The sequence below is a fragment of the Oncorhynchus masou genome, unplaced genomic scaffold, assembly GCF_036934945.1.
Source record: "Oncorhynchus masou masou isolate Uvic2021 unplaced genomic scaffold, UVic_Omas_1.1 unplaced_scaffold_545, whole genome shotgun sequence".
Lineage (NCBI taxonomy): Eukaryota > Metazoa > Chordata > Actinopteri > Salmoniformes > Salmonidae > Oncorhynchus > Oncorhynchus masou.
This window is the reverse complement of record NW_027011865.1, coordinates 90,723-115,000: the sequence shown is the minus strand read 5'-3', so window position 1 is coordinate 115,000 and position 24,278 is coordinate 90,723. Positions and strand designations below refer to the sequence as shown.

At 48.3% G+C, this 24,278-nt stretch overlaps 1 protein-coding gene across 1 annotated transcript in view; it reads left to right on the top strand.

Moving 5' to 3' along the window:
* Positions 1–24,278, top strand: part of LOC135536016 (C-myc promoter-binding protein-like) — a gene marked incomplete at its 3' end in the record, with an annotated part of 158,165 nt that overhangs the window by 43,806 nt on the left and 90,081 nt on the right. Inside the window, exons 3-8 of the mRNA XM_064962411.1 lie at positions 426–672; positions 1,367–1,436; positions 9,065–9,234; positions 22,157–22,440; positions 23,442–23,508; positions 23,948–24,006. Of these exons, the coding sequence (XP_064818483.1) occupies positions 426–672; positions 1,367–1,436; positions 9,065–9,234; positions 22,157–22,440; positions 23,442–23,508; positions 23,948–24,006 (897 nt within the window). The remainder of the gene's footprint in view (positions 1–425; positions 673–1,366; positions 1,437–9,064; positions 9,235–22,156; positions 22,441–23,441; positions 23,509–23,947; positions 24,007–24,278) is intronic.

Genomic DNA, 24,278 nt, shown 5'->3' with positions numbered 1-24,278 from the left:
ATGTATTCTTAGTCAATTTGAGTGTCCCCCTCCCCCTGTTCAGATAAATTAGTCATTGAAGTCATTTATGTCCCTTCCTACATCCTGATATTACCAGGTTCTGATCACTAGATGGTGCTGTCCCTGCTATTAGGGGATATTATTTTTAAAGAATGTAGGATGGGACATAAACCTAACAACTTCAATGAAAAAAAACAGGTCTCGGGTTTTATGAATAAACAACTGATATTGTGGAAGGAGCAGTTGATGCAGGGTCAGGGTTAGAGGTCACGGTTAGTGTCGTAGCTAAATGACAGATTCCTCTCCTCCTCCCAGTGTTCTATATGAGTGGAAGGAGCGGTTGAAGCAGGGTCAGGGTCAGAGGTCAGGGTTAGAGGTCACGGTTAGTGTCGTAGCTAAATGACAGATTCCTCTCCTTCTCCCAGTGTTCTGTATGAGTGGAAGGAGCGGTTGAAGCAGGGTTGCCACATCATCCAGACCACGCCCTCCGGACGCCCTGCCAACATAAGCTCCACCTCCTCCCAGAGGATCTACGTGACGTATCGCCGCGCCACGGAGAGCCAGACCTACGCCGCCCTGGCCGTCACAGACATCTGTGTCATCATCCCCAGCAAGGGAGAGACGCCACCACACACCTTCTGCAAGGTGGACAAGAACCTCAACAGCAGTATGGTGAGATGAGGGAGGGAGGGAGGGAGGGAGGGAGGGAGGGAGGGAGGGAGGGAGGGAGGGAGAACATGGATGCTATGTGTTAACAGAGAGAGAGGTAGAGATAACATGGATGCTATGTGTTAACAGAGAGAGAGGTAGAGATAACATGGATGATATGTGTTAACAGAGAGAGAGGTAGAGATAACATGGATGCTATGTGTTAACAGAGAGAGGTAGAGATAACATGGATGCTATGTGTTAACAGAGAGAGGTAGAGATAACATGGATGCTATGTGTTAACAGAGAGAGAGAGGTAGAGATAACATGGATGCTATGTGTTAACAGAGAGAGAGGTAGAGATAACATGGATGCTATGTGTTAACAGAGAGAGAGAGGTAGAGATAACATGGATGCTATGTGTTAACAGAGAGAGAGGTAGAGATAACATGGATGCTATGTGTTAACAGAGAGAGAGGTAGAGATAACATGGATGCTATGTGTTAACAGAGAGAGAGGTAGAGATAACATGGATGCTATGTGTTAACAGAGAGAGAGAGGTAGAGATAACATGGATGCTATGTGTTAACAGAGAGAGAGGTAGAGATAACATGGATGCTATGTGTTAACAGAGAGAGAGGTAGAGATAACATGGATGATATAAGAAAGAGTGTGGTGTGATTCCAATCCAAACAACACGTGCCGTCTCTGTTTTCAGTGGGGATCCTCTGTCTATCTGTGTTACAAGAAGTCTGTGGCCAAACCCAACACCATAGCCTACAAGGCAGGTGAGTGAACGTCCCTGGAAGAGGAGAAATGACATGTATCTGTAGAAACCCCTACGCTTAGTTAAGTATCTCCTGCACACCACCATATCGCCGCAGTCACGATTTAATTTACCTTTATTTAACCAGGCAAGTCGGTTAAGAACAAACTCTTATTTTCAATGACGGCCTGGGAACAGTGGGGTTAACTGCCTGTTCAGGGGCAGAACGACAGATTTGTACCTTGTCAGCTCGGGGATTCGAACTTGCAACCTTTCGGTTACTAGTCCAACGCTCTGACCACTAGGCTACCCTGCCGCCCGATGATATTATTGCCAGTCTTTAAAACAGACATTTGTCATGGTATATCATATACACATGGCCACAATCAAGAACTGCCACTACCTGTTTAATGGCCGTTAGCATTACGTGGACGGCTGTATACGTGATGTGCTGTTGTCTCTTGGTCGTGTCAGACACAGTTGAACAGTACTATCCTCACAGAGCCCAGTCACTGTCCAAGGCCCTGTAGTATGGTAGCTTCACACTGATTTAAACAACATGTGTTTATTTAACCTTTATCTAATAAGAGGGACTGATAAGCAGGCCCTCTGGCCAGTTCTTTTCATCTGAAACACAATGAGCCCCATTGATGGACAGGCTGACATTCCATTTGACTGAATCATTGTCCCAATTGGCACCCTATTCCCTATAGGCCTCTGTCAAAAGTAGTGCACTACATAGGGAATAGGGGGCCATTTGGGACGCAATCCTGATGTTCCTCTGGAGACTCCCTCCAATCCTCTTGCTCTCCTGTACAGGAAAATACATGCTACTGGAGACTCCCTCCAATCCGCTGCACAGAAAAGACAGGAGACTTCTATAGCCAGCATCCACAGACAAAAGTCTCCAGCTGCTCATTTTGACTGAGAAAAGGTTTTGGTACTTTTTGGGGCGGGTACATTGTGGTACTTGTCATTTTTATGCTAATTCTCTGGTTATGAGTCATTCATGTTTATAACAGGGTTTGGATTCTCCCTGGTTGGCTGGTGAGTCATTCATGTTTATAACAGGGTTTGGATTCTCCCTGGTTGGCTGGTGAGTCATTCATGTTTATAACAGGGTTTGGAGTAAATGTGGACACTGTTTTTCTCTACACTGTTCATTGTGACACAAACGGTTGTAGCTTTTTTCTCCCACAGTTACTTGGTTGTTCAATGCAAATGCTCTAGTGATGAGTCATGGATGTTTACAGCAGGGTCGGAGGGATTCTCCCTGGTTGGCTGGTATATCAGAGATTCTCCCTGGTTGGCTGATGTATCAGAGATTCTTCCTGGTTGGCTGATGTATCAGATTGTCCCTGGTTGGCTGATGTATCAGATTCTTCCTGGTTGGCTGATATATCAGAGATTCTCCCTGGTTGGCTGATGTATCAGAGATTCTCCCTGGTTGGCTGATATATCAGAGATTCTCCCTGGTTGGCTGATGTATCAGAGATTCTCTCTGGTTGGCTGATGTATCAGAGATTCTCCCTGGTTGACTGATGTATCAGAGATTCACCGTGGTTGGCTGATGTATCAGAGATTCACCGTGGTTGGCTGATATATCAGAGATTCACAGTGGTTGGCTGGTGTATCAGAGATTCACCGTGGTTGGCTGATGTATCAGAGATTCACCGTGGTTGGCTGGTGTATCAGAGATTCACAGTGGTTGGCTGGTGTATCAGAGATTCACCGTGGTTGGCTGATGTATCAGAGATTCACCGTGGTTGGCTGGTGTATCAGAGATTCACAGTGGTTGGCTGGTGTATCAGAGATTCACCGTGGTTGACTGATGTATCAGAGATTCTCCCTGGTTGGCTGGTGTATCAGAGATTCTCCATGGTTGGCTGATGTATCAGAGATTCACCGTGGTTGGCTGATGTATCAGAGATTCTCCCTGGTTGGCTGATGTATCAGAGATTCTCCCTGGTTGGCTGATGTATCAGAGATTCACCGTGGTTGGCTGATGTATCAGAGATTCTCCCCGGTTGGCTGATGTATCAGAGATTCTTCCTGGTTGGCTGATGTATCAGATTCTCCCTGGTTGGCTGATGTATCAGATTCTCCCTGGTTGGCTGATGTATCAGAGATTCTCCATGGTTGGCTGATGTATCGGAGATTCACCCTGGTTGGCTGATATATCAGAGAATGTCCCCTGGTTGGCTGTTGTATCAGAGATTCTTCCTGGTTGGCTGATGTATCAGATTCTCCCTGGTTGGCTGATGTATCAGAGATTCTCCATGGTTGGCTGATGTATCAGATTCTCCCTGGTTGGCTGATGTATCAGATTCTCCCTGGTTGGCTGATGTATCAGAGATTCTCCCTGGTTGGCTGGTGTATCAGAGATTCTCCCTGGTTGGCTGGTATATCAGAGAATGTCCCCGGTTGGCTGATGTATCAGAGATTCTCCCTGGTTGACTGATGTATCAGAGATTCTCCCTGGTTGGCTGGTATATCAGAGAATGTCCCCGGTTGGCTGGTGTATCAGAGATTCACCGTGGTTGGCTGGTGTATCAGAGATTCACCGTGGTTGGCTGATGTATCGGAGATTCACCCTAGTTGGCTGATATATCAGAGAATGTCCCTGGTTGGCTGGTGTATCAGAGAATGTCCCTGGTTGGCTGGTGTATCAGAGAATGTCCCCGGTTGGCTGATGTATCAGAGATTCTTCCTGGTTGGCTGATGTATCAGATTCTCCCTGGTTGGCTGATATATCAGATTCTTCCTGGTTGGCTGATGTATCAGAGATTCTCCCTGGTTGGCTGATGTATCAGAGATTCTCCCTGGTTGGCTGATGTATCAGAGAATGTCCCCGGTTGGCTGATGTATCAGATTCTTCCTGGTTGGCTGATGTATCAGAGATTCACCGTGGTTGACTGATGTATCAGAGATTCTCCCTGGTTGGCTGATGTATCAGAGATTCACCGTGGTTGGCTGATGTATCAGAGATTCTCCATGGTTGGCTGATGTATCGGAGATTCACCCTGGTTGGCTGATATATCAGAGAATGTCCCCGGTTGGCTGATGTATCAGAGATTCTTCCTGGTTGGCTGATGTATCAGATTCTCCCTGGTTGGCTGATATATCAGATTCTCCATGGTTGGCTGATGTATCAGAGATTCTCCATGGTTGGCTGATGTATCAGATTCTCCCTGGTTGGCTGATGTATCAGAGATTCTCCATGGTTGGCTGATGTATCAGAGATTCTCCATGGTTGGCTGATGTATCAGAGATTCTCCCTGGTTGGCTGGTGTATCAGAGATTCTCCCTGGTTGGCTGATGTATCAGATTCTCCCTGGTTGGCTGATGTATCAGAGATTCACCGTGGTTGGCTGATGTATCAGAGATTCTCCATGGTTGGCTGATGTATCGGAGATTCACCCTGGTTGGCTGATATATCAGAGATTCACCCTGGTTGGCTGATGTATCAGAGATTCTCCCTGGTTGGCTGGTGTATCAGAGATTCTCCCTGGTTGGCTGGTATATCAGAGAATGTCCCCGGTTGGCTGATATAGCAGAGATTCTCCCTGGTTGGCTGATGTATCAGAGATTCACCGTGGTTGGCTGGTATATCAGAGAATGTCCCCGGTTGGCTGGTGTATCAGAGATTCTCCCTGGTTGACTGATGTATCAGAGATTCTCCCTGGTTGGCTGGTGTATCAGAGATTCACCGTGGTTGGCTGATGTATCGGAGATTCACCCTAGTTGGCTGATATATCAGAGAATGTCCCCGGTTGGCTGGTGTATCAGAGATTCACCCTGGTTGGCTGATGTATCAGAGATTCTCCCCGGTTGGCTGATGTATCAGAGATTCTTCCTGGTTGGCTGATGTATCAGATTCTCCCTGGTTGGCTGATGTATCAGATTCTTCCTGGTTGGCTGATGTATCAGAGACTCTCCATGGTTGGCTGATGTATCAGAGATTCACCCTGGTTGGCTGGTGTATCAGAGATTCTCCCTGGTTGGCTGGTGTATCAGATTCTCCCTGGTTGGCTGATGTATCAGAGACTCTCCATGGTTGGCTGATGTATCAGAGACTCTCCATGGTTGGCTGATGTATCAGAGATTCACCCTGGTTGGCTGGTGTATCAGAGATTCTCCCTGGTTGGCTGGTGTATCAGAGATTCTCCCTGGTTGGCTGGTGTATCAGAGATTCTCCCTGGTTGGCTGGTGTATCAGAGATTCTCCCTGGTTGGCTGATGTATCAGAGATTCTCCCTGGTTGGCTGATGTATCAGAGATTCTCCATGGTTGGCTGATGTATCAGATTCTTCCTGGTTGGCTGATGTATCAGAGATTCTCCCTGGTTGGCTGGTATATCAGAGAATGTCCCCGGTTGGCTGATATAGCAGAGATTCTCCCTGGTTGGCTGATGTATCAGAGATTCACCGTGGTTGGCTGGTATATCAGAGAATGTCCCCGGTTGGCTGGTGTATCAGAGATTCTCCCTGGTTGGCTGGTGTATCAGAGATTCTCCCTGGTTGGCTGATGTATCAGAGATTCTCCCTGGTTGGCTGATGTATCAGAGATTCACCCTGGTTGGCTGGTGTATCAGAGATTCTCCCTGGTTGGCTGGTGTATCAGATTCTCCCTGGTTGGCTGATGTATCAGATTCTCTCTGGTTGGCTGATGTATCAGAGATTCTCCCTGGTTGGCTGGTGTATCAGAGATTCACCGTGGTTGACTGATGAGCCAGTAAGAGAGAGCGATATATCCCAGAGGATATGGGCTAGGCAGGGTGTGTGTGAGAGAGAGTCCCCAGAGGATATGAGCCAGGCAAGGTGCATGAGAACATACTGTATGTAGTCTGCAGTGATGTGCTGCTGGCGTGTTAAGACCTTGTTAAGACCTTGTTAAGACGTGTTAAGTCCTTGTTAAGACTTGTTAAGACTTGTTAAGACGTTGTTAACTGCTGGCGTGTTAAGACCTTGTTAAGACCTTGTTAAGACGTGTTAAGTCCTTGTTAAGACTTGTTAAGACTTGTTAAGACGTTGTTAAGACGTGTTAAGTCCTTGTTAAGACTTGTTAAGACCTTGTTAAGACGTGTGGTGGCGTGTTGTGAGACAGACAGTGTTCCGGGTTAAACACTGTTAATGATGCCAATACACACTCCTAGAGCCTTAAAGGGATAGTTTCACCCAAGTAAGAAAATGACTCTCTTTCTTTGGGACAGCATGATGCTCACCAGTCCAAAACACTGCCTAGAGTTTGGCCTAAATAATAGTGTAATTACTGAGCTAGGCCTAAGTGTAGCTAATTGGCGTCTATGGACAATGACTAGGCCTAATGAACAATAACTTCATTATCTGTCAGCGACTGCTTAGTGCTACAGGAACTGTCTAGTGTTGCATGTAATGATGATTATGATCATGTCATGATACATTAAATGAGAGAGAGTCCTCTATCAACCCACAGCTGTTTAGTGGTTCATTAGGATAGAAACATTCTACATTAACCCACAGCTGTTTAGTGGTTCATTAGGATAGAAACATTCTACATTAACCCATAGGTGTTTAGTGGTTCATTACAATAGAAACATTCTACATTAACCCATATCTGTTTAGTGGTTCATTACAATAGAAACATTCTACATTAACCCATAGGTGTTTAGTGGTTCATTACAATAGAAACATTCTACATTAACCCATATCTGTTTAGTGGTTCATTACAATAGAAACATTCTACATTAACCCATAGGTGTTTAGTGGTTCATTACAATAGAAACATTCTACATTAACCCCCATTTTATTGAGGTGTGATCTCCTTAATTCCTCCCTTTCCCCTCCCTCCCTCCCTCCCTCCCCCTCCCTCCCTCCCTCCCTCCCTCCCTCCCTCCCTCCCTCCCTCCCTCCCTCCCTCCCTCCCCCTCCCTCCCCCCCCTCCCTCCCTCCCCCCCCTCGATCCCTCCATCCCCCCCTCTCCCTCCCTCCCTCTCCCCCTTTCCCCTCCCCCTCCCTCCCTCCCTCCCTCTCCCCCTTTCCCCTGCCTCCCTCTCCCCTCCCTCCCTCCCTCCCTCCATCCCCCTCTCCCTCCCTCCCTCTCCCCTTTCCCCTCCCCCCCCCTCCCTCCCTCTCCCCTTTCCCCTGCCTCCCTCCCTCTCCCCCTCCCTCCCTCCCTCCCTCCCCCTCCCTCCCTCTCCCCTCCCCTCCCTCCCCCTCCCTCCCTCCCTCTCCCCCCTCCCTCCCTCCCTCCCTCTCCCCTTTCCCCTGCCTCCCTCCCTCTCCCCCTCCCTCCCTCCCTCCATCCCCCTCTCCCTCCCTCCCTCTCCCCTTTCCCCTCCCCCCTCCCTCCCTCCCTCCCTCTCCCCTTTCCCCTCCCTCTCCCCTCCCTCCCTCCCTCCCTCCCTCCCTCCCTCCCTCCCTCCCTCCCTCTCCCCTTTCCCCTCCCTCCCTCCCTCCCTCCCTCCCTCCCTCCCTCCCCCCTCCCTCCCTCCCTCCCTCCCTCCCTCCCTCTCCCCTTTCCCCCCTCCCTCCCTCCCCTCCCTCCCTCCCTCCCTCCCTCCCTCCCTCCCTCCCTCCCCTCCCTCCCTCTCCCCTCCCTCCCTCCCTCCCTCCCTCCCTCTCCCTTTCCCCCTCCCTCCCTCCCTCCCTCCCTCCCTCCCTCCTCCCTCCCTCCCTCCCTCCCTCTCCCCCCTTCCCCTCCCTCCCTCCCTCCCTCCCTCCCTCCCTCCCTCCCTCCCTCCCTCCCTCCCCTCCCCTTCCCCCTCCCCCCTCCCTCCCTCTCCCCCCCCTCCCTCCCTCCCTCTCCCCTCCCTCCCCCCCTCCCTCCCTCCCCCCCCTCCCTCCCTCCCCCCCCTCCCTCCCTCCCTCCCTCCCTCCCTCCCTCCCTCCCCCCTCCCCCTCCCTCCCTCCCTCCCTCCCCCCCTCCCCCTCCCCCCTCCCCCCCTCCCTCCCTCCCCTCCCCCCTCCCTCCCCCCTCCCTCTCCCCCCCTCCCTCCCCCTCCCCCTCCCCCTCCCTCCCCCCCCCCTCCCCCCTCCCTCCCTCCCTCTCCCCTTTCCCCTCCCTCCCTCCCCCCCTCCCTCCCTCCCTCCCTCCCCCTCCCCCTCCCTCCCCCCCCCCCCCCCCCCTCCCTCCCTCCCCCCCCTCCCCCCCCCCTCCCCCCTCCCTCCCCCCTCCCTCCCTCCCTCCCTCCCTCCCTCCCTCCCTCCCTCCCTCCCCCCCTCCCCCTCCCCCTCCCTCCCTCCCTCCCCTCCCCCTCCCCCCTCCCTCCCCCTCCCCCCCCTCCCTCCCTCCCTCCCTCCCTCCCTCCCTCCCTCCCTCCCCCTCCCCCTCCCTCCCTCCCTCCCTCCCTCCCTCCCTCCCTCCCTCCCTCCCTCCCTCCCTCCCTCCCCTCCCCCTCCCTCCCTCCCCCCCTCCCCCTCCCCCTCCCTCCCTCCCTCCCCTCCCCCCTCCCTCCCTCCCCCTCCCCCCCTCCCTCCCTCCCCCCCCCCTCCCCCTCTCCCCTCCCTCCCTCCCTCCCCCCCCCCCTCCCCTCCCCCTCCCCCCCCTCCCCCTCCCCCCCCTCCCTCCCTCCCTCCCTCTCCCCTTCCTCCCTCCCTCCCTCTCCCCCTCCCTCTCCCCTCCCTCTCCCCTCCCTCCCTCCCTCCCTCCCTCCCTCCCTCCCTCCCTCCAGGTCTGTTTAGCAGGTATCCTGAGGAGGACTATGAGTCCTTCCCCCTGCCTGAGTCCGTGCCTCTGTTCTGTCTGCCCATGGGGGCCACCATCGAGGCCTGGCCGGCTCAGACCAAATACCCCCTGCCTGTCTTCTCCACCTTCGTACTGACCGGATCTTCTGGAGAGAAGGTGACACACACACACACACACACACACACACACACACACACACCTAACCTTTCGAGAATGGTTATTCCACCATGCACTCCCGTCCACATGCACGCACTAGGTCCAAGGAATGTTATCTCAACAAACAAACACGCATCCACACACTCTCATACATGTGGACACACTTACACACCTCCTAATCCTCAAGAACGCGTATACCTCCTACATATACACACTCTCACACACGTGGACACACATACACACACTCTCACACATTTGGACACACATACACACACTCGGACACACATACACACCTCCTAATCCCCAAGAACGCGTATACCCCCTACATACACACACATGCAGCTAACCTCCAGGGAATGTTATCCCACCGAACACACACACACTGACACACACACACACACACTGACACACACACACACACACTGACACACACACACACACACCTACGCATTTGTATTTTTTATGGATCCCCATTAGTTCCTGCCGAGGCAGCAGCTACTCTTCCTGGGGTTTATTATGGATCCCCATTAGTTCCTGCCAAGACAACAGATACTCTTCCTGGGGTTTATTATGGATCCCCATTAGTTCCTGTCAAGGCAGCAGCTACTCTTCCTGGGGTTTATTATGGATCCCCATTAGTTCCTGCCAAGGCAGCAGCTACTCTTCCTGGGGTTTATTATGGATTCTCATTAGTTCCTGTCAAGGCAGCAGCTACTCTTCCTGGGGTTTATTATGGATCCCCATTAGTTCCTGTCAAGGCAGCAGATACTCTTCCTGGGGTTTATTATGGATCCCCATTAGTTCCTGCCAAGGCAGCAGCTACTCTTCCTGGGGTTTATTATGGATCCCCATTAGTTCCTGTCAAGACAACAGATACTCTTCCTGGGGTCTGAACACATTAAAGCACTTACTGTACATCACACATAAAACAAAAGATATGGTGTGTGTAAAACATTTAACATTACATTTACATTTAAGTCATTTAGCAGACGCTCTTATCCAGAGCGACTTACAAATTGGTGAATTCACCTTCTGACATCCAGTGGCCACCATACAATAATATTACACTGCACGTGTGCTAGTGTGTGTGTGTGTGTGTGTGTGTGTGTGGGTGTGTGTGGGTGTGTGTCTTCACAGTCCCCGCTGTTCCATAAGGTGTATATTTATCTGTTTTCTAAATGATTTTACTGCTGCATCAGTTACCTGATGTGGAATAGAGTTCCATGTAGTCATGGCTCTATGTAGGACTGTGGAATAGAGTTCCATGTAGTCATGGCTCTATGTAGTACTGTGGAATAGAGTTCCATGTAGTCATGGCTCTATGTAGTACTGTGGAATAGAGTTCCATGTAGTCATGGCTCTATGTGGTACTGTGGAATAGAGTTCCATGTAGTCATGGCTCTATGTAGTACTGTGGAATAGAGTTCCATGTAGTCATGGCTCTATGTAGTACTGTGGAATAGAGGTCCATGTAGTCATGGCTCTATGTAGTACTGTGAAATAGAGTTCCATGTAGTCATGGCTCTATGAAGGACTGTGGAATAGAGTTCCATGTAGTCATGGCTCTATGTAGTACTGTGGAATAGAGTTCCATGTAGTCATGGCTCTATGTCGTACTGTGGAATAGAGTTCCATGTGGTCATGGCTCTATGTAGGACTGTGGAATAGAGTTCCATGTAGTCATGGCTCTATGTAGTACTGTGGAATAGAGTTCCATGTAGCCATGGCTCTATGTAGTACTGTGGAATAGAGTTCCATGTAGTCATGGCTCTATGTAGGACTGTGGAATAGAGTTCCATGTAGTCGTGGCTCTATGTAGTACTGTGGAATAGAGTTCCATGTAGTCATGGCTCTATGTAGTACTGTGGAATAGAGTTCCATGTAGTCGTGGCTCTATGTCGTACTGTGGAATAGAGTTCCATGTAGTTATGGCTCTATGTAGGACTGTGGAATAGAGTTCCATGTAGTCATGGCTCTATGTAGTACTGTGCTCCTCCCATAGTCTGTTCTGGACTTGGGGACTGTGAAGAGACCTCTGGTGGCATGTCTACCTCTTGTGGCAGGCATTGACACATTCACACACAACAACAGCTGAGGGGGACCTCAGCCAAAACATTACCCATACTGGGGCACCAGGAAACCACGGTGACGCACAGCACACGCCAGCAGCGAAAGTGGGTCACACACACACACACACACACACACACACACACACACACACACACACACACACACACACACACACACACACACACACACACACACACACACACACACACACACACACACATAAGAATGAAATGGAACAGATACAATCAGAAATAGATAGGCAGTCACAGCTGCCGGAAGGATCTTGGCTTCAAAGAGTAACCACCAAGGAGAAACACCATAGTGACAGGCAGCAAGGAAACAGCTAGCTATTAGCTAGCCTGCTTATCTGTAAACACCACAGTGACAGGCAGCAAGGTAACAGCTAGCTATTAGCTAGCTAGCTTATCTGTAAACACCACAGTGACAGGCAGCAAGGTAACAGCTAGCTATTAGCTAGCCTGCTTATCTGTAAACACCACAGTGACAGGCAGCAAGGTAACAGCTAGCTTTTAGCTAGCTAGCTTATCTGTAAACACCACAGTGACAGGCAGCAAGGTAACAGCTAGCTATTAGCTAGCCTGCTTATCTGTAAACACCACAGTGACAGGCAGCAAGGTAACAGCTGGCTATTAGCTAGCTAGCTTATCTATAAACACCACAGTGACAGGCAGCAAGGTATCAGCTAGCTATTAGCTAGCCTGCTTATCTGTAAACACCACAGTGACAGGCAGCAAGGTAACAGCTAGCTATTAGCTAGCTAGCTTATCTATAAACACCACAGTGACAGACAGCAAGGTAACAGCTAGCTATTAGCTAGCTAGCTTATCTATAAACACCACAGTGACAGGCAGCAAGGTAACAGCTGGCTATTAGCTAGCTAGCTTATCTATAAACACCACAGTGACAGGCAGCAAGGTAACAGCTGGCTATTAGCTAGCTAGCTTATCTATAAAGACCACAGTGACAGGCAGCAAGGTAACAGCTAGCTATTAGCTAGCTAGCTTATCTGTAAACACCACAGTGACAGGCAGCAAGGTAACAGCTAGCTAGTAGCTTGATTGAGCTTGCCGAGGCTTAGTGGACCTATTGACTACTAGCTAAAATACAACCCCATCTCTGTCTCTGGGGTCTGAAAGTGGAGCTATGTGGTGAAACCCAGGTCTGAATAAAATTAATAGGACCTGAACCCAGGTCTGAATAAAACTAGTAGGACCTGAACCCAGGTCTGAATACAACTAACAGGACCTGAACCCAGGTCTGAATACAGCTAACAGGACCTGAACCCAGGTCTGAATACAGCTAACAGGACCTGAACCCAGGTCTGAATAAAACTAATAGGACCTGAACCCAGGTCTGAATAAAACTAGTAGGACCTGAACCCAGGTCTGAATAAAACTAACATGACCTGAACCCAGGTCTGAATAAGACTAGTAGGACCTGAACCCAGGTCTGAATACAACTAACAGGACCTGAACCCAGGTCTGAATAAGACTAATAGGACCTGAACCCAGGTCTGAATAAAACCAACATGACCTGAACCCAGGTCTGAATAAGACTAGTAGGACCTGAACCCAGGTCTGAATAAAACTAGTAGGACCTGAACCCAGGTCTGAATAAAACCAACATGACCTGAACCCAGGTCTGAATAAGACTAGTAGGACCTGAACCCAGGTCTGAATAAAACTAGTAGGACCTGAACCCAGGTCTGAATAAAACTAGTAGGACCTGAACCCAGGTCTGAATACAACTAGTAGGACCTGAACCCAGGTCTGAATACAGCTAACAGGACCTGAACCCAGGTCTGAATAAAACTAATAGGACCTGAACCCAGGTCTGAATACAGCTAACAGGACCTGAACCCAGGTCTGAATAAGACTAATAGGACCTGAACCCAGGTCTGAATAAAACTAATAGGACCTGAACCCAGGTCTGAATAAAACTAGTAGGACCTGAACCCAGGTCTGAATACAGCTAACAGGACCTGAACCCAGGTCTGAATAAGACTAATAGGACCTGAACCCAGGTCTGAATAAAAACTAACAGCCCATGAACCCAGGATAGCTACGGTAGCGCCGGGCTTAAAACTAAACACGAAGCAACCAGGGGGTCAAAACGACGGCTGGCGTGCAACCACTCTGTTTGGTTCTGTCTGTCTCGTGGGTGACCCAACTGTGAGTGTGGTAGGTGAGCTGTGTTTTACTAGCCAAGGTCGTAGAGACAGTAAGGAGGTCCTGGTGTACTGCCTCTCAATCTGCACACAGACCAGGCTTCCCTTTAAACTGAGCTTGTCAGCCACTGACCCAGACATTTACTAACACAAATACAGCATACAGGACATTGAAGACTGTACACACAGGGAGAACACACCCTCTGACAGAAGGCTGTTCTATACTAGACTATACCCTCTGACAGAAGGCTGTTCTATACTAGATTGTACCCTCTGACAGAAGGCTGTTCTATACTAGATTGTACCCTCTGACAGAAGACTGTTCTATACTAGATTGTACCCTCTGACAGAAGGCTGTTCTATACTAGACTATACCTCCTGACTGAAAGCTGTTCTATACTAGACTATACCCTCTGACAGAAGGCTCTTCTATACTAGACTATACCCTCTGACAGAAGGCTGTTCTATACTAGATTGTACCCTCTGACAGAAGACTGTTCTATACTAGACTATACCCTCTGACAGAAGGCTGTTCTATACTAGACTGTACCCTCTGACAGAAGACTGTTCTATACTAGACTATACCCTCTGGCTGAAAGCTGTTCTGTACTAGACTATACCCTCTGACTGAAAGCTGTTCTGTACTAGACTATACCCTCTGACAGAAGGCTGTTCTATACTAGACTGTACCCTCTGACAGAAGACTGTTCTATACTAGACTATACCCTCTGACAGAAGACTGTTCTATACTAGACTATACCCTCTGACAGAAGACTGTTCTGTACTAGACTATACCTCCTGACAGAAGACTGTTCTATACTAGACTATACCCTCTGGCTGAAAGCTGTTCTGTACTAGACTATACCTCCTGACTGAAAGCTGTTCTGTACTAGACTATACCTCCTGACTGAAAGCTGTTCTATACTAGACTCTACCCCCTGACTGAAAGCTGTTCTATACTAGACTACACACAGGGAGAACACACCCTCCGACAGAAGGCTATTCTATACTAGACTATACCTCCTGACTGAAAGCTGTTCTATACTAGACTATACCCTCTGGCTGAAAGCTGTTCTATACTAGACTCTACCCCCTGACTGAAAGCTGTTCTGTACTAGACTATACCCTCTGACAGAAGGCTGTTCTATACTAGACTATACCTCCTGACTGAAAGCTGTTCTATACTAGACTCTACCCCCTGACTGAAAGCTGTTCTGAACTAGACTATACCCTCTGACTGAAGGCTGTTCTATACCAGACTATACCCCCTGACTGAAAGCTGTTCTGTACTAGACTATACCCTCTGACAGAAGGCTGTTCTATACTAGACTGTACCCTCTGACAGAAGGCTGTTCTATACTAGACTATACCCTCTGACTGAAAGCTGTTCTGTACTAGACTGTACCCTCTGACTGAAGGCTCTTCTATACTAGACTGTACCCCCTGACTGAAGGCTGTTCTATACTAGACTATACCCCCTGACTGAAAGCTGTTCTGTACTAGACTATAGCCCCTGACTGAAAGCTGTTCTGTACTAGACTATACCTCCTGACTGAAGGCTCTTCTATACTAGACTATACCCCCTGACTGAAAGCTGTTCTATACTATACTGTACCCCCTGACTGAAAGCTGTTCTATACTAGACTATACCCTCTGACAGAAGGCTGTTCTATACTAGACTCTACCCTCTGACAGAAGGCTGTTCTGTTACCTGACTATACCCTCTTCTGGGAACAGTTAGAAAATGACCTAAATACTGTATGAGATCAGAAAAGCCTGTTGGCTGTGATCCACAGACTGTATATTATGATGTTATGTGATCTGTCCCTAAGAGCATAATACTGGGTTTCCAGGAATCAAATTGCTCTGTGTTTGTCTCTAGGATTTAGGCTAGATTTAGAATGTGTAGAGAGAGAGGGTAAAAACACACAGAGAGAGTAACCTAGCTGGTACAAGGTCAGGTACAGACACCGAGTAAAGACAGAGAGAGAGGGTAACCTAGCTATATGTATTGCTTTTTAAATGCTCAGGGATTTGTCTGCATAGAAAATGATTGGGCGGGCCTCTTTAAGTCCAAAGAGGGCTCCTTGCCAAGCCCCCGGCCACACCCACCACCCAAGTCCCTTTTTTATCCAGAGAAAACCCAGATTCTTATTTAAGTTTCACTGAGAAGCACGGTGATTAATGGTTGATTATGGTGCACTGAATACAAGTATTACAAGACTAACTGTGTGCGGTTCATGTATGTTTTCCAGTCAGAGTGAGAGGTCGGAGGTCCGTCTCATCGCTCACGGGGCGCCGCTCCACGGCCTTTCCAACCGCTCTGCTAAAAACCACTTCTCGCTCACGGGGGGGCCGCTCCTCGGCCTTTCCAACCGCTCTGCTAAAAACCACTTCTCGCTCACAGGAAGAAAAAATATCGAGTCGCTCCAAATTCCCTCCGTTCATTATAATCACCATTTAACCAACACCCATCTATTGTTGTGACTACCTGGACCTACCATAAACACTCTGAATAGGCTACATGTCATATTAAACAGTATATAAACACTCTGATTAGACTACATGTCATATTAAACATACTGAATAGACTACATGTCATATAAACACTCTGAATAGACTACATGTCATATTAAACAGTATATAAACACTCTGAATAGACTACATGTCATATTAAACACTCTGAATAGACACTCTCCCACACTCCCTCTCTTTCCCTCTCTTCTTCCATCTCCTCTCTTCTTTAGTAGTGGACACTACATCACCACACTCCCTCTCTTCTTTAGTAGTGGACACTACATCACCACACTCCCTCTCTTCATTAGTAGTGGACACTACATCACCACACTCCCTCTCTTCTTTAGTAGTGGACACTACATCACCACACTCCCTCTCTTCTTTAGTTGTGGGCACTACATCACCACACTCCCTCTCTTCATTAGTAGTGGACACTACATCACCACACTCCCTCTCTTCTTTAGTTGTGGGCACTACATCACCACACTCCCTCTCTTCATTAGTAGTGGACACTACATCACCACACTCCCTCTCTTCTTTAGTAGTGGACACTACATCACCACACTACATCACCACACTCCCTCTCTTATTTAGTTGTGGGCACTACATCACCACACTCCCTCTCTTCATTAGTAGTGGACACTACATCACCACACTCCCTCTCTTCTTTAGTAGTGGACACTACATCACCACACTCCCTCTCTTCATTAGTTGTGGACACTACATCACCACACTACCTCTCTTCTTTAGTAGTGGAAACTACATCACCACACTCCCTCTCTTCTTTAGTAGTGGACACTACATCACCACACTCCCTCTCTTCTTTAGTAGTGGACACTACATCACCACACTCCCTCTCTTCTTTAGTTGTGGACACTACATCACCACACTCCCTCTCTTCATTAGTAGTGGACACTACATCACCACACTCCCTCTCTTCTTTAGTAGTGGACACTACATCACCACACTCCCTCTCTTCTTTAGTTGTGGACACTACATCACCACACTCCCTCTTCTTTAGTTGTGGACACTACATCACCACACTCCCTCTCTTCATTAGTAGTGGACACTACATCACCACACTCCTCTCTTCTTTAGTAGTGGACACTACATCACCACACTCCCTCTCTTCATTAGTTGTGGACACTACATCACCACACTACCTCTCTTCATTAGTTGTGGACACTACATCACCACACTACCTCTCTTCATTAGTTGTGGACACTACATCACCACACTCCCTCTCTTCTTTAGTTGTGGACACTACATCACCACACTACATCACCACACTCCCTCTCTTCTTTAGTTGTGGACACTACATCACCACACTCCCTCTCTTCTTTAGTTGTGGACACTACATCACCACACTCCCTCTCTGCTTTAGTTGTGGACACTACATCACCACACTACATCACCACACTCCCTCTCTTCTTTAGTTGTGGACACTACATCACCACACTCCCTCTCTTCTTTAGTTGTGGACACTACATCACCACACTCCCTCTCTTCTTTAGTAGTGGACACTACATCACCACACTCCCTCTCTTCTTTAGTTGTGGACACTACATCACCACACTCCCTCTCTTCTTTAGTAGTGGACACTACATCACCACACTCCCTCTCTTCTTTAGTTGTGGACACTACATCACCACACTCCTCTCTTCTTTAGTAGTGGACACTACATCACCACACTCCCTCTCTTCTTTAGTTGTGGACACTACATCACCACACTCCCTCTCTTCTTTAGTTGTGGACACTACATCACCACACTCCCTCTCTTCTTTAGTAGTGGACACTACATCACCACACTCCCTCTCTTCTTTAGTTGTGGACACTACATCACCACACTCCCTCTCTTCTTTAGTTGTGGACACTACATCACCACACTCCCTCTCTTCTTTAGTTGTGGACACTACATCACCACACTACCTATCTTCATTAGTTGTGGACATTACATCACCACACTCCCTCTCTTCTTTAGTAGTGGACACTACATCACCACACTACATCACCACACTCCCTCTCTTCATTAGTAGTGGACACTACATCACCACACTCCCTCTCTTCTTTAGTTGAGGACACTACATCACCACACTACATCACCACACTCCCTCTCTTCTTTAGTAGTGGACACTACATCACCACACTCCCTCTCTTCATTAGTAGTGGACACTACATCACCACACTCCCTCTCTTCTTTAGTAGTGGACACTACATCACCACACTCCCTCTCTTCATTAGTTGTGGACACTACATCACCACACTACATCACCACACTCCCTCTCTTCTTTAGTTGTGGACACTACATCACCACACTCCCTCTCTTCATTAGTAGTGGACACTACATCACCACACTCCCTCTCTTCTTTAGTTGTGGGCACTACATCACCACACTCCCTCTCTTCATTAGTAGTGGACACTACATCACCACACTCCCTCTCTTCTTTAGTAGTGGACACTACATCACCACACTACATCACCACACTCCCTCTCTTATTTAGTTGTGGGCACTACATCACCACACTCCCTCTCTTCATTAGTAGTGGACACTACATCACCACACTCCCTCTCTTCTTTAGTAGTGGACACTACATCACCACACTCCCTCTCTTCATTAGTTGTGGACACTACATCACCACACTACCTCTCTTCTTTAGTAGTGGAAACTACATCACCACACTCCCTCTCTTCTTTAGTAGTGGACACTACATCACCACACTCCCTCTCTTCTTTAGTAGTGGACACTACATCACCACACTCCCTCTCTTCTTTAGTTGTGGACACTACATCACCACACTCCCTCTCTTCATTAGTAGTGGACACTACATCACCACACTCCCTCTCTTCTTTAGTAGTGGACACTACATCACCACACTCCCTCTCTTCTTTAGTTGTGGACACTACATCACCACACTCCCTCTCTTCTTTAGTTGTGGACACTACATCACCACACTCCCTCTCTTCATTAGTAGTGGACACTACATCACCACACTCCCTCTCTTCTTTAGTAGTGGACACTACATCACCACACTCCCTCTCTTCATTAGTTGTGGACACTACATCACCACACTACCTCTCTTCATTAGTTGTGGACACTACATCACCACACTACCTCTCTTCATTAGTTGTGGACACTACATCACCACACTCCCTCTCTTCTTTAGTTGTGGACACTACATCACCACACTACATCACCACACTCCCTCTCTTCTTTAGTTGTGGACACTACATCACCACACTCCCTCTCTTCTTTAGTTGTGGACACTACATCACCACACTCCCTCTCTGCTTTAGTTGTGGACACTACATCACCACACTACATCACCACACTCCCTCTCTTCTTTAGTTGTGGACACTACATCACCACACTCCCTCTCTTCTTTAGTTGTGGACACTACATCACCACACTCCCTCTCTTCTTTAGTAGTGGACACTACATCACCACACTCCCTCTCTTCTTTAGTTGTGGACACTACATCACCACACTCCCTCTCTTCTTTAGTAGTGGACACTACATCACCACACTCCCTCTCTTCTTTAGTTGTGGACACTACATCACCACACTCCCTCTCTTCTTTAGTAGTGGACACTACATCACCACACTCCTCTCTTCTTTAGTTGTGGACACTACATCACCACACTCCCTCTCTTCTTTAGTTGTGGACACTACATCACCACACTCCCTCTCTTCTTTAGTAGTGGACACTACATCACCACACTCCCTCTCTTCTTTAGTTGTGGACACTACATCACCACACTCCCTCTCTTCTTTAGTTGTGGACACTACATCACCACACTCCCTCTCTTCTTTAGTTGTGGACACTACATCACCACACTACCTATCTTCATTAGTTGTGGACATTACATCACCACACTCCCTCTCTTCTTTAGTAGTGGACACTACATCACCACACTACATCACCACACTCCCTCTCTTCATTAGTAGTGGACACTACATCACCACACTCCCTCTCTTCTTTAGTTGAGGACACTACATCACCACACTACATCACCACACTCCCTCTCTTCTTTAGTAGTGGACACTACATCACCACACTCCCTCTCTTCATTAGTAGTGGACACTACATCACCACACTCCCTCTCTTCTTTAGTAGTGGACACTACATCACCACACTCCCTCTCTTCATTAGTTGTGGACACTACATCACCACACTACATCACCACACTCCCTCTCTTCTTTAGTTGTGGACACTACATCACCACACTACCTCTCTTCATTAGTTGTGGACACTACATCACCACACTCCCTCTCTGCTTTAGTTGTGGACACTACATCACCACACTCCCTCTCTTCTTTAGTTGTGGACACTACATCACCACACTCCCTCTCTGCTTTAGTTGTGGACACTACATCACCACACTACATCACCACACTCCCTCTCTTCTTTAGTTGTGGACACTACATCACCACACTCCCTCTCTTCTTTAGTTGTGGACACTACATCACCACACTCCCTCTCTTCTTTAGTAGTGGACACTACATCACCACACTCCCCTCTCTTCTTTAGTTGTGGACACTACATCACCACACTCCCTCTCTTCTTTAGTTGTGGACACTACATCACCACACTCCCTCTCTTCTTTAGTTGTGGACACTACATCACCACACTCCCTCTCTTCTTTAGTAGTGGACACTACATCACCACACTCCCTCTCTTCTTTAGTAGTGGACACTACATCACCACACTCCCTCTCTTCTTTAGTAGTGGACACTACATCACCACACTCCCTCTCTTCTTTAGTAGTGGACACTACATCACCACACTCCCTCTCTTCTTTAGTTGTGGACACTACATCACCACACTCCCTCTCTTCTTTAGTTGTGGACACTACATCACCACACTACCTCTCTTCTTTAGTTGTGGACACTACATCACCACACTACCTCTCTTCTTTAGTTGCGGACACTACATCACCACACTCCCTCTCTTCTTTAGTAGTGGACACTACATCACCACACTCCCTCTCTTCTTTAGTAGTGGACACTACATCACCACACTCCCTCTCTTCTTTAGTTGCGGACACTACATCACCACACTACCTCTCTTCTTTAGTAGTGGACACTACATCACCACACTCCCTCTCTTCTTTAGTTGTGGACACTACATCACCACACTACATCACCACACTCCCTCTCTTCTTTAGTAGTGGACACTACATCACCACACTCCCTCTCTTCTTTAGTAGTGGACACTACATCACCACACTCCCTCTCTTCTTTAGTTGCGGACACTACATCACCACACTACCTCTCTTCTTTAGTAGTGGACACTACATCACCACACTCCCTCTCTTCTTTAGTTGTGGACACTACATCACCACACTACATCACCACACTCCCTCTCTTCTTTAGTAGTGGACACTACATCACCACACTACATCACCACACTCCCTCTCTTCTTTAGTAGTGGACACTACATCACCACACTCCCTCTCTTCTTTAGTTGTGGACACTACATCACCACACTCCCTCTCTTCTTTAGTAGTGGACACTACATCACCACACTACCTCTCTTCTTTAGTAGTGGACACTACATCACCACACTCCCTCTCTTCTTTAGTTGTGGACACTACATCACCACACTACATCACCACACTCCCTCTCTTCTTTAGTAGTGGACACTACATCACCACACTCCCTCTCTTCTTTAGTTGTGGACACTACATCACCACACTCCCTCTCTGCTTTAGTTGTGGACACTACATCACCACACTCCCTCTCTTCTTTAGTTGTGGACACTACATCACCACACTCCCTCTCTTGCTCTTAGTTGTTTCTCATCTTTGTAAGTCATCTTGATTTAACACCTGTGTGTTTTATCAGTTTCTTTATGAAAATATTTAGTGAACTCCATGACAGTAGCTAAAGCACGGGGCTATAGCAGCACACAAGTAGACTATACAAATGCATGCTGGGACAGGCATGCCCTGAGCTCATGAAGTGTGCGCTCCAGTCAAATTGGACACCCTCCACTCCTCGCTCCAGCTCCTCGCTCCACTCCTCGTTCCACTCGACTGACGTTCTCTGGTTCCAGTCAGCTGTATGGCAACAGATACATATGTGCCCCTACTTCTATGTACTAATGGATCCATCCTGACGTGTATCTGTGTGTTTCCTCATCTCAGGTGTACGGTGCAGCCATCCAGTTCTACGAGCCCTACTCCCAGGACTGTCTGACCGACCAGCAGCGCTCTCAGCTGGGTCTGCCGGGGCTGGACCACGGGCCCTCATCCGCAGCCTCATCCCCAGCCTCATCCCCCTCCACCCCAGCTCCGGGCCCCAGAGCGCTACACACCAGCAAGTGTATCTGTTTGCTGTCTCACTGGCCCTTCTTCGACGCCTTCCGCAAGTTCCTCACCTTCCTCTATCGATACTCCATCTCCGGACCTCACACCCTGCCCATCGAGAAGTGAGCACCGTGTGAATAATATATATTGGGACACAGCAGACATTTGTGGTATCAACTGCAGCACTTGAACCCATTGGCCTTGGTGTTGCTCGGGACCATGCTGAGCCACGGTCCTTTATAAGTACACAGTGTTGTCAGTGACCCTGTATGACACGGCCTGTGTTGTCTTGACAGCTCTGTATAGAACAGGCACCATACCCAGGCACTTTGTACATAGATACACTGTAGACACACTCCCTAGAATATTTAACAATTCCAAATGGTATCCAGTCCACTAAATAAACACCAGAGGCTATGTTTAGATCAAGTGTTTGCTGACAGTTCAACAGGGCATTGTGATGGTCAGGTGACAGTGTAGTGGCAGAACTCTATGTAAATCTACCCCCCCTGTCCCAGATGGTGTGATGACAGATTATGCTCACCTCCTCCTCGGGGTTATTTCTGGCCTCATGTCCTGTAACTCTTCTCCTTCCTCTTCTTCTTCTCCTTCTTCTTCCTCTTCTTCTCCTTCTTCTTCTCCTTCTTCTTCCTCTTCTTCTCCTTCCTCTTCTTCTTCTCCTTCTTCTTCTTCTTCTCCTTCTTCTTCCTCTTCTTCTTCTCCTTCCTCTTCTTCTTCTCCTTCTTCCTCTTCTTCCTCTTCTTCTTCTCCTTCTTCTTCCTCTTCGTCTTCTCCTTCTTCTTCCTCTTCTTCTTCTCCTTCTCCTTCCTCTTCTCCTTCCTCTTCTCCTTCTCCTTCCTCTTCTTCTTCTCCTTCTTCTTCCTCTTCTTCTTCTCCTTCTTCTTCCTCTTCTTCTTCTCCTTCTTCTTCCTCTTCTTCTTCTCCTTCTTCTTCCTCTTCCTCTTCTTCTTCTCCTTCCTCTTCTCCTTCTTCTTCCTCTTCTTCTTCTTCTTCCTCTTCTTCTTCTCCTTCTCCTTCCTCTTCTTCTTCTCCTTCTTCTTCCTCTTCTTCTTCTCCTTCTTCTTCCTCTTCTTCTTCTCCTTCTTCTTCCTCTTCCTGTCAGGCACATCTCCCACTTCATGCACAAGGTCCCCTTCCCCTCCTCTCAGAGGCCCAGGATACTGGTGCAGGTGAGTTAAGGCATCCATGGTGCTGGCTGCTATGTTATGTTTATGGTTTCTGTCAGTGTGTGTCTCTATTCACGACTAAACCATGTCTGACTCTGTCTTGATCATAATCATCATTCTTTTAATAGTGTTTTTCTCAAAGTTATTTACATTGTATTGAGGTAACGTACCCCCTTCTAGCACCAATCTCTGGCAACAGAGACAGTACTGGTTATATGGGAGTCTTTGATAACAGCCAAATGAAGCGCGGCAGCCATTTTGTGCCAGACCTGTCCCCACCACACTATACCCCCTTCTAGCACCAATCTCTGGCAACAGAGACAGTACAGGTTATATGGGAGTCTTTGATAACAGCCACCTGCTAAATGAAGTGCGGCAGCCATTTTATGCCAGACCTGTCCCCACCACACTCTACCTCTGGTAATGTGTTGACATTCCCCAGCTCTCTCCTCACGACAGCCTGATGTTGAGCCAGCCTGTGTCATCCCCTCTACCACTCAGGTAAGACAGGTATCATATACACCGAGTGTACAAAACATTATGAAACGTCTTCCTAATATTGACTTGCACAACCCCCCTCCCCCTCCCCCTTTTGCCCTCAATTTGTCGGGGATGGACTTTACCCTCCAATGCTTCCCACAGTTGTGCCACTTTGGCAGGATGTCCATTGTGTGGTGGAACATTCTTGATACACACAGGAAATTGTTGAGCGTGAAAAACTCCAGCGGTGTTGCTGTTCTTGACACAGTCAAACCGATGCGCCTGGCACCTAC